General features: G+C 54.5%; 1 protein-coding gene across 4 annotated transcripts; it reads right to left on the bottom strand.

Annotated features, from left to right (window-relative positions):
* Positions 1-3,761: 3,761 nt before the first annotated feature.
* Positions 3,762-10,818, bottom strand: LETM2 (leucine zipper and EF-hand containing transmembrane protein 2). 4 transcript variants are annotated; one of them, XM_065659219.1, is made up of 11 exons: positions 10,623-10,818; positions 9,587-10,016; positions 8,944-9,087; positions 8,484-8,618; positions 7,869-8,072; positions 6,827-6,946; positions 6,128-6,238; positions 5,898-5,984; positions 5,110-5,184; positions 4,647-4,699; positions 3,762-4,566 (listed from the first exon to the last, which is right to left on the bottom strand). In XM_065659219.1, exons 1-10 carry the CDS (start codon positions 10,667-10,669, stop codon positions 4,649-4,651), a joined length of 1,404 nt encoding a protein of 467 aa, XP_065515291.1. In that variant the 5' UTR covers positions 10,670-10,818; the 3' UTR covers positions 3,762-4,566; positions 4,647-4,648. The 4 variants fall into 4 exon arrangements, with proteins under 4 accessions (XP_065515291.1, XP_065515292.1, XP_065515288.1 ...); XM_065659220.1 differs by having other exon boundaries at positions 3,762-4,476; XM_065659216.1 differs by lacking the exon at positions 4,647-4,699.
* Positions 10,819-11,145: the final 327 nt, after the last annotated feature.

The following is an 11,145-nucleotide window of genomic DNA, read 5'->3' as shown; positions in this document are numbered from 1 at the left end:
AGCAACCCCCTTGTCCCGTACATCCCACCCAGCAGTGGGGTTCCGGGGTCCGGCTCCATCCCCACAGCAGGGCCAGAACCAGATGTGGACCAGAACCAGATGTGGACCAGAACCAGAAGCAGATGTGGATCAGAACCAGAACCAGTTGTGGATCAGAGCCAGAACCAGATGTGGATCAGATTCAGAACCAGATGTGGATCAGAACCAGAACCAGATGTGGATCAGAACCAGATGTGGGTCAGAACCAGAACCAGATGTGGACCAGAACCAGATGTGGATCAGAACCAGATGTGGATCAGAACCAGAACCAGATGTGGATCAGATCCAGAACCAGATGTGGATCAGAACCAGATGTGGATCAGAAGCAGGCTGGATCTAAGGAAGAAGTTGTTCCCTGTGAGGGTGCTGAGGTGCTGCCCAGAGAAGCTGTGGCTGCCCCATCCCTACAGTGTTCAAGGCCAGGATGGACACAGGGGCTCAGAGCATCCTGCTCTAGTAGAAGCTGTCCAGCATTCCCTGTGGGCTCCGTGATGGGGCCACCCCTGGATGCTGCTGCCTGCGCCCCACAGCAGCCCAAGCAAGGTTCGGGTGCTGAGCCTTTGCTCCCTGTTACTTTAGGCTGGTTTTAGGCTCCGTCTCCTTTGTTCCAGATTTATAGCAGAGACAGCAGGCCTGCTCGGAATGCAGCTCGGATACAGGAGGCTGTAAATCTCAGCCTTTGTTGTGCTTGGGCCTCACTAAATCAGTGCTTTTCCCCCTGAATATTCATCTCCTATAAAGTGCTGAGCCCTGCATCTTCGTGGGGAAGCGGCTGACGCAAGGACCGGGGCTGTGCCATAGGAGATGCTTCCAACCAGGATCCAGGCGAAATCCCACCACCTCCAAGGCAGAGGCACAGCCTCCCGCAGCGGGACGGCAGCAGGAATGGGTGCCACAAAGCCCGGGAGCCGGGATAACACCGGGGTGTCCCTGGGGAAGGACAAAGCAGCGAGGAGCTGGCTCTGGGATGCGAGGGGGGACTGGAAGGTGTTTGGCATCGGCACGGCTGGAAAAGCTCTCCCCATGCCAAAGCACACAAGGCCTTGGATCTGTGTTCATGAGCCCGGTGCTGCAGAGCAGCATCCAACCCCTTATGGATCCCTTTGCTCCTCTTGCTCCGGGGTCATGCAACAAAACCCTTCCCTTCCATAGGGTTGGGGGTCCCTGGGGGCCAGGGCTCGGGCTACAGCACCCATAGGTGCCCAGTGATGGGCTGGAGGGAACAGGGCTCCACTTTGCAGCACAAATCCATGTGGGAAGGATGGGTATTTTCCAGCCCAGGGCTGGCTGCGTGCTGGGGGGGAGGTCACGTTGAGCCCCATCCCTATGGAAAGCCAACAACCCACAAGGGCTTGCAGGGGCTTGGTTAGGGATGTGGAAGTGGTCCAAGGATGCTGTGGGTTCATGCAGTGCCCGGCCCCCGCTGGTGCTCGCGTTCAGGTTCAGCACTGAAGCTGGCAACGGAGCCGTGCGGCGCAGGACAACCAGGGAACGGCATTCCCTGGCTTCCAGATCCTTCTAAATGGGAATCACAGGAGGAAAACAGACACAAAGCGACTCCTCACTCACAAACGCCAGCATGGATGGGGCTCATGGAGCACCATAGCTCGCCCTGAGCTCACCCCTTCATCCCACCAGCTTCCCACTCCATCCTGGGAGCCCGTCCCAGCTCTTGGAGGGGGCTTTTGGTGCTGGCACAGCTTGTTCTTCCCTGGCTTTGATGAATCCCTATGGATTTAAGCCAGGATCCTGCCTCCCGACTCGCATCCATATGGGACACCCCGAGGAAGGAGCATCCCTGCTCCTCTGCAAGGGGTTTTCTCCTGCAAAGGGAGCTGCTGCTGCTGTTCACCCCTGTTCCTGCTATGGAGGAACACGCAGGCCATTCAAACCCAGCTTTCCCAAGCCTGCCCCTTGTTGCTTACTGATGGAAGCTGATGGCCTGATCCTGCTCAGCTGCTGGTGCTGCCAGCACACCCAGCTTCTAGTATTAAAGCAGAGGAAGATGAGCTCACTGCTGCTGAGCAGCAGGTACCTACCAGGCTCACTCAATGCATCAGGTAGGCTTGTGGTGTGGTGATGGGCTGGAGCACAGGAACCGCATCCGTGTGCTGGTGATGCCCACCAAGGGGCTTGTGTGGGGCAGGACAAGGCTCTGGTGCACCCCTCGGGCAGGCTGCAGGAGCAGCAACCAGGCAGCGATGGTGCCCATGGGTATGTGGGCACCTTGGGGGTGTCTGTGCCCCATGGACCACTCATTAGGGGCTGGGGAAGGGGTAGCATCCCCTGCTGCAGAGCTCGGTGGGTTGCTTTGGCTGCTGTCTGCAGCGGGTCTGGATGCAAGGCCAGGGTCTGGGCTTTGAAGCAGGCACGGAGAGAAGCTTTGAAGTCTGGTTGGTGCTGAGAACACTTCATTACCCCGCGGTAATGAATGGCTGATTCCAGGAACTCGGAATTCCTCAGCTGCGATGGGAGCTGGGAGGGAACAGGGATCGCTCCTTCCCGCAGCTCCCAACTGCTCCTGGAAACCCAAACACGCTCGCACCCCAGCTTGAGGCAGATGCTGGGATGTTGCGTGCGAGGACCAGGCTTCTCCATGTGCTGCTCTGCTGTTCCGGGGCTGCAGCCAGCTCTTTAAATGAGGGCTCCCAACACACCTCCTCCATGTGGCTTCATGTGTTACTGGAGGGATGCTGTGCATGGGCACCAGGAGCACTGAGACCTGGGTGCAATCAGGAGCATGACTTTATAGGCTCTGGGGCGGGGGGGGGGGTTAATGCTGGTCCTCGCGTGTTGCTTGGACCTGGAAGCAGGGTCCTGCCTTAAATCCCACCGGCTTCATGGACATGGGGGATGTGGAAAGCTCTGCAGGTGTTTATAGAGGCTTTTGCTGGTGTTTGGGCTGCCCCTTGGTGCGGGCTGGATTCACTCCACCAGCCCATTCTGGGGCTCGGCAATGCAAGCACTGGGGGATGCTGCGATCTACCGGTAGGAAGCGGCACTGGCGTTCGCTGCGCTGATGGAAAGGACCCGCAGCCCTCCCGTCACCGCCGCGGTGTCAGCCCCGTTGGTGCTTTACAACGGGCGGATCTTCCCCTGCCATTTGAGCTCAGCGGCTCCATCTCCCTCTAAACACGCTTTAGCCATAATGGGGCTGCCGCTCGCATCCTCCTGCACACCCATCCCACTGCCCCAGAGGCATCTTACCCCGAGCAAGCTACTCCGAGTCAGCCACCCGCAACCCCTCAACCCGCATCACGCAGAGGAATGGGGTGGTTTTATTGAGGTAACATTAGTTGTTATTTACTAACCCCCACTACTCCGTGCTGCATCCCCAAGGCAGGGTGCAGGGATGGAACAGGGAACACGGCGTTCCTGTGAGCAGGAGCCTGGAGCTGTGTGCTTGAAGTGCTGAGAGCAGCCAGGCTTTTGTTGAGTTGGATTGTTCTAAGGGCTGTCTGACCTCTACAACAGACGTTTCATTCTACTTAGCACCGAGTCTAGTTTTACATTGACAATAAGTATAAATACACGTTTCAAACCCATCATCCGAGTCATTGCTAAAGACGCAGGACAAGTAAAAAACACTTAAATGCTAAAACCAGCTTTTGAGCATCCTCCCATAGAGGCTTCCAGAATCGGTCGGCATCAGAGTGTGCGAAGCATCACTTTGTGCAGCACAGGGGGTCTGAGCGCACTGATGTGCAGCTCTGAGCCTGATAAGGTTTAAGTAACTTGATGCAGGTTCCATCAGACTTGGTCCAGCAGTGAAGCCGTCCTCTTCGCAGCCCTGCTCTTGTCCAGCAAGTCCTTAGGTCCTCCTGACCAGTTAAGTTCAGCCACAGCACTGAAGAGTGTGCTGCCATCCCTCTGCTGCTCTCATCCACCACGGTACACATGGGACAGTGAACCACAACAGTGACACAGGCCCCTCTGTGCACTGCTTATTGGTTAATCCATGCTAGGATCAAGAGCTTGGAAAGCTGCAGCAGCCGGATGATGCTGCAGGCCCTGGGGATGGGGGTCTCGCGCTGTACACCAGGCTTTACCGGAGCTCCAGAACAGCTCATTCGGGGCTTTAATGCAATGAAGAGCTGCCTTTCCTGAGGTTTAAGAGCACAAACACCCCCCTTCAGCACCAGTGCTGACAGTGGCATCACTGCTAACATACCATAAGTTAAACTGGGGGGCGGATCCAGCACAACAGAGGAGCCAGTGCCATCCAGGTAAGTGCCAGCAAGCTTGGAGCAGACGGAGAGGCCCCCAAGGGCTGCTGCCACCTCTTTGGGTGATGGATCCGCAGGGAAAATCCCTCTTTCCTTCTGAAGGGGGGCAGAGGGGACAGCGCTTCTCTCCCAGTGTCGCACAGTCCTCACTGGCTTCAGGTTATGCTCCATCGGCACCGGCTTTGCTGCTCCGAGATGCTTCCATTTGGGTCTGGGTGCAAGAGAAAGAAGCGGATTTGAGGCAGTATCAGGACAAACGCTTCTCGAAATGCAAGGAATTCTTTGGAAGAAGGTGTTTTCCCTGTGGGAAGCAGAAGAACAAAGTTACTGTGGAAAGGAGCATTCTCCTGTTGACAAATGCCAGTCTGGGCTCAAACTTGCCTTCAGTGGGCAGCCTGGATGTCTGCATAAGCAGCTAAACTGACATCAGGTACCTACAGCAAGAAAATGGGCACAAGTCACTGCAGAAAGGACTTTACAGGTCCAAAATGCCATGTAACCCCAGGGTGGGTTTATCCTCGTGGTCCACAGAAGGATATTAAGGAAGAACACAAGGAAAGGCACACTGGGAATTCCCCACAGTGCCTGTCACGTCTGGTTGGGTTTGTATTTAGCAGCCCTCAATGCAGTTCTCAACTGCCCCAGTCACTCCTCGAACTCAACATTCCCCGCACCCTGCAGCATCCATTCCCCGCACCCTGCAGCATCCATTCCCCGCACCCTGCAGCATCCATTCCCCGCACCCTGCAGCATCCATTCCCCGCACCTTGCAGCATCCATTCCCAGCTTGGGAGCTGTGGAAAGAACTATCTCCTTTGGGAAGTCTGAGGCTGGAAAAGCTTACCTCTCGTGGGGGAGGCTTCACTGGCACTTCCAAGCCTGGCAATTGCTCTGTTGGCTGGGATGCAACCTCTTCATCCTTTAAGGAAAAAGCAGCTTTAAGACATAGAAGCCTCAGAAAACAAAGCTCTACCTGCATCCCATCCAGCCCCTTCTCCTTCCCAAGTAAGGCTGCTCCCTGCACTGCACACCTGTGAGAGCTCTAGGTCAGCATCTCCAACCTAACAGTGCTGTTTGGGAGTACTCCTAGCAGTTGACACAATGCCCTCCTTCAATTCTGTTGCTGTTTCTATCAGCTTGGACTAACCCAAGGAATTCTCTTGAGCCTTATGCTGAGAACCATCCCCTCTGGCTTTCCTGCTCCAGGTGTTTTGTCTCTCCTTGTCCTGGAGCACTCCCCAGCTCACTAAGAGAGCTGAAAACAAGTCTCAAGTCGCCTTTAACTCGCTTCTCTGAGCTAATTCCACCTGGATGGAGGTCTCTGTATGTGACTAAAGCAACTGAATGGTACTGAATAACTTGGGTTATTAACCCTAATCCTGGTGCTGCTTCCAGCACCAGGACAAGATGTGCCATAGCTCTCTGCACCTTTCACTGTCTCGAGTGGGAGCGTGCAACCATGAGGCTCTGTGGCACAAACGCAATGCAAGCACATGCACCGCTTGTGTGCTCTGGCCAATGGTGTCAAACAGGGGGTGTTGCCTAGCTCTGGAAAGCTTTGTCCCCATGCTCTTCCCAAAGATTACAGCAGTACACCCTCATTGTCCTACTCGGAGATTGCTCTTTTCCAACCTTTCCTCCCTGTACAACAGGGGCAGGATCCATCAGGGTCTCTTGGCCTTCGAGGGTGGATGTCGTGATTGGAGCAGTTTCACCTCTCTGCAGAAGAACACTGAGTTCAGCACAGTTATAACTTCAGCCCACTCAGAGGATCAAAGAGCAAGATCCTTGTCCCGGGGCTTCATCTTTATAACGTGTAATGGTTGAGCTATTAACCTGAAGGCTCTATTCAAACAACCCACCTGCTTTTGGGGAACTGGAGCAGGTTGTGGCTTTGTATCTACCAAGTACAAGGCACGGGAAAGCAGGAGCAGAGAAGGTGGAACGTTCTCTTTCAAATGCAGATCCAGCCACTACTGGGAGGAAAACAGAAGGAAAAGGTTATTTCATATAGGGTTTATATCAGTACTGATTCACACAGCATCTTTTGTCCTTAAGGAGCTTAAAGGTATGTGGAGTTTGACTTGCACAGATTTAAGTCGCCACAATGAGAAGGAATAGCGTGGAAGAGTTAAGGATACCAAATGGAATACACGCTAGAGAGGATGCTCCCAGCTGCTCATGAGGGAAGACATCGCTACTGAGAAGCAGCCACCAGCTAAAGCAAAGTACTTTGAGTCACCTGCATCTCACACAGACAGCACCTACTGCACTGTCTGTAACCTGTTTCAATGCTTATAGAACACTGGTGTTGGCTCTGCTACAAGTCTTGGCTACTTTAGAAGCTTAAATCATATTCCACACACCCTCCCTTCATCTTCCTTCTAGCTGGCCCTGATGCTACTTGGTCTTCTCTTCAGTCCAAGCCATCATCTGGATCCTTCATGCCTTTAAACTGTTTTGTCAGGTGAGGATCCATGTGGAATGGATGAATCCCTGACAAAGCCGGGCATGAGCACTGCTCCTCACTGTGTCCTAGGACCACACCGGAGTGGACTTGCCTGTCTGAGCTGCTCCTTCAGTTGCTCCTCTGAGAGACCCAGTGACCGCATCCCTCTGGCTCTGCACGCGCTCTGCAGCTCGGACACACTCAGGCCATTGACTCCTTCCTTGGCAATCAGCTGGAATGAAAAGGGATGCTCCTATCCAGGCACAGAGTAAGCCAAAACCCTGATGTAATTGATGGGCTCGAGCCCAAAGAAAGGTCTGTTTAGGTAAATGGGCATGAAGTCACCCTGATACAAAGATGAGATGGAACCTCTGTGGGTTATTCCTTCTGACAGCCTTCAGCTACAGAGGATGGAAAACCTGGATCCTAATTACTTTGGGTTTCCCCCAGGCATCTGCTACGTGTGATGCTGCAGGTTCGAAGAGCTCATTCACGCACCCAATTGCAGGCTTTAAAGCTGGACCTGGGTTAGTTAGTTAGTTAACTGGTTAGTTAACTGAGTTAGTTAACCTGGCTGGTTGCATGTGCCTCTCAGAACTCCTCACCTCTTCCTAGCAGTAACCTTTCTGGCCTTTTCTTCTGTGTCCTAGTAGGATTCTTTACACCATTTCAAACCACAGCTCCTACACAGGCCTAAAACATAGGCTGGGACCTCTGGAGGTCCCCAGTCCAACCCCCTGTTCAACAGAGGGTTAACTTACACGTTTCTTTACGTTGCTCAGCCTTTTCCATGTATGCCTTGAGCATCCCTGGGGATGGGGATTCCACAGCCTTTGGAAAACCCGTCCCACTGTTTACCCACTGAGGTTGACTTTGTTTTCTTATCAAGATGGAATTTCCCTTGCTGCAACTGATGACCTTTACCTGTTCTCCTCCTGTGCCCCTCCAAGTCTGGTTCCACGTGCTAAGCAACCCCATTAGGCACGTTCTCCCTTGGCCTTCTCCAGCCTAAAGGAATGCAGCCACTCTATAAACTAACATAAACTCATCCTGAATTCACTTGGTTCACGGTGTTTCCATGCCATGTCTATTCCAGAACCGGAAAGCAGCAGTGATTCAGAGGGCAGAGCCTCAGCTTGCTGCTTCAAGCTCACCTCATCGTCTGCCTTGATGGTTCGGAGCCTGAGCAGGAGCTGAAAGCGGAGCAGGTTGTTGGTGCCAATGGGCTGCAGCTCCAGCAGCTTGCAAAGAGCCACCAGCTGAGGCCGTTCCAAGTGCTCCAGGGTGAGCTCGTCCTCAAAGAGCTTGGAGAAGCGCACGATGTCCCGGGTGCTGGGCTGGTGGCCGCTGCGACGGATCTAAACAAAGCAAAAGGCATTAGGGCCAAAGAGAACCCCAGCTTGGGAAGGATCCTCTTCCCCCTCTCAGGAAGCGGCCCTTCCTGTGTCTCACACTGGGTTTTCAGCCTCTGGATGGAAACCAAACCCTATTGTTAAAAGGCCAAAGGGAAACAGCACTGAGTGGCCACTTGAAGGATGCTCCAGGATGGGAATGCTTGTCCATACGGACAGCTCTGAGTGGTGGGGTCAGGAGCTACAGCCAGCAGGGCATCAGCAGCAGGAGGGCATCCAGTTAATGGTAACCCCAGACAGACAGCTCTGTGCTGCTCTGCAATCTTAGTACAAACCCCACATTCTCTGCCCAGAACAGCAGCACTAAAGCTGGTGCAAAGACTGGTGCTGTTCCTCCCCACCCCAAGCCCATTTTACCTGGTGCACATAAGAGGAGAATTGTTTTCCTTGTGCTGATTCCACTTTGTTCCTTTTGGCCATCTCTGCAATGGTTTCCTGCAGGAACTTGGCTAACTCCAGCTTCGCATTCAACCTCTTCTTCTGCTTCTCTTCCTTCATTTAGGAAACGAAACAGAAATTAGGAATTCTACTTAAAAATCAGGAGGGGATTGCGGGAAAGAGATGGGATAGGACTCCAGGGCTGGAAGCAAACAGGCTTGGGTTAATGCAGGCAACTGACTTGCTGTGTGCTTTGCTGCTGATCGCTCCTTACAGCACAGCCACCAGATCCGGGTGCTCTGCATAGGAGCAAGCTGGGTCCTCGATGTGGGCATGAGGCTGTTCCTCACCCACAGCAGCAGGCAGGAAACAAGAGCTCTTGTGTGCAGCTGTAGGGATGCTCTGATGAGCTGGAGAAGCCCTCAGGAAGGATACAAACCTTCTTTGATTCCGTCTCGAACGTCGAGGGCAGCATTTCAGGGAAGAGCTTCAAGAACACAGGCAACAGGAACTCCATGAAGGGGACAATGACAAACACCAGGAAGGGAACCAGGCGGAAGAGATCTGCACAAGTTCTCAGCAGCTGTAGAGAAGACACAGCAGAAATCACCACTCAACCAGGCACACAAATGGGTTCCAAAGGAGAGTGGAAACCAAGCGGGTTGTGTCCGTGCCCATGGCAGGGGGGTTGGAACTGGATGGTCTTGAGGTCCTTTCGAACCCGAACTGTTCTATGGTTCTATGATTCTATATTCAGGAGCTCCTTTCATAGAACCATTCAGTTTGGGCTGGAAAGGACCTGAAGATCATCCAGTTCCAACCCCTTGCCATAGGCAGGGATGCCTCACACTAGACCACGTCACCCAATGTGGCCTTGAACACTACAAGGGATGGAGCATTTACCACTGTGCCAGCTCCTCAGCACCCTCACAGAAAAAGCTTCTTCCCTATCTCCAGCCTGAACCTCCCCTGTTTCAGTCTGAAGCCATCACCCCTTGTCCTATCACTACCGTCCCTAATGAAGAGCCTCTCTCCATCACTGCAAGCCTCTTACAGCATCATTTCAGCCGGGTAGCACTTACCCTTCTTCTCTCCCTCCTAGTGAGGACCTGGCCATGAAGCAGCCGCCACACCATCCTGGCAGCCACCTTCGTGTCGATCCAAAGCAAGTGGAATCCATTGTAATAATGCTTCAGTTCCTCCACAACTCTTTGGCGTAAAGACCTTGTCCCCTTCGGCCTCTCTGGGTCTGGAGCTGTGTCAGGATGAGCCTTAGGGGTCACATCGCTGTGGGATGTGGGCTCTACCTGGTGTGAGCGGGTGGAGGTGTGGAATGCCCGCAGGGATGCAGCCAGTGGATGGAGCAGGATGGTGCCCACGGGAGCACGGCACGGATGGTTCTCAGAGTCTCTTACACAGGTCCAGCTTAAACCAGGATCCACTGCTTGGGCAAAAGCAACTGCTGGGGAGTGCGGAGAACTGGAGTGCGCGAGGAGATGGGAGCCTCTGAAACTGGAAAGGTTTCAGCAAGTCAGAGCAGAGCGGCCGTGGTACCCAGGGTTCAGACACACGTTAATGGCCTTAGTGCCAAATTCATAGCCACAGACTGCTTTGGGTTGAAGGGGTCTGAGAGCAAAGTACTGAGAATCACAGCAGTGCTCTATGATTCATCGGGTGCTGACAGCTCTTTTGGTGGAGAACAACTCAGGACTTCACACTGAAGGAAACCCCTTCCAAGAACTGCACTGCTCCAAATTCACCGGTTTTAAACCCAAACCATGCATTCAGAACAGAGATCACATCTCCTGCCCCAGCGGCATCACTTGGACGGCACGGACAAACTCCATCTCCTTTATCAATGGGAGAAGACCCCACCCACCGGAATCCCTATGTTTTTGGTAAACCAAACGTTGCATTTCCCATCTTTAGCCCAGGAATCGTTGGCAACGCATCTCTGCAGCGCGTTAACGCACCGATGCTACCGCACAGCGCCAGTAACCGCATATAAACGGCTAAAGCAAAGCGTTGCGGTGCCCGGGACCCCCCGAGGTGCGCTCACCCCATCCCTATCCCCATCCCTGGAGCACAGAGCGCTTGGAAACCCCACCGGCTCCTTACCCGTGCCTGGCGGCGGCGCGGAGCAGGCTCCATCCCCCTGCGGCCATGGCGGACGGGCTCGGGCACCGGAGGCACCCTCATCCCCCTCGGGGCCGCAGCTCCCGGTGCGGGCCCCACCGACGGCTCCCGCACGGCCAGCGCCGCTCTATGGCTGCATCGCTGTCACGCCACGGAGCGCCGGCACGGCCCGCCCGGAGGGAGCCAATCAGAAGGCGGGATTGCGGCCCTGCCGCGGAGGACACCCAATAGGAGCGGGGAGGAGGCGGGGCTTGACCCGAGGTGGTACTAGAGCGAGGTGGTCCAGGCGCTGCCAGGGATGGAGGCAGCCACAGCCTCTGCGTTCAACCCATCCCAGTGCCCCAGCACCCTCACAGGGCAGCACTGCTTAAAGAGCCCATCTCAGCCTCCCCTCGGGCAGGGTAAACCCATTCCCCTTGTCCTGTCCCTACAGACCCTTGTCCAAAGCCCCTCTCCAGGTTTCCTGCAGCCCCTTCAGGCACTGGAGCTGCTCTGAGGTCTGCCC

This window comes from Lathamus discolor, chromosome 22 (genome assembly GCF_037157495.1).
Source record: "Lathamus discolor isolate bLatDis1 chromosome 22, bLatDis1.hap1, whole genome shotgun sequence".
NCBI lineage: Eukaryota > Metazoa > Chordata > Aves > Psittaciformes > Psittacidae > Lathamus > Lathamus discolor.
The sequence above is the reverse complement of the archived record's forward strand: the minus strand, read 5'-3'. Positions and strand labels throughout refer to the sequence as shown.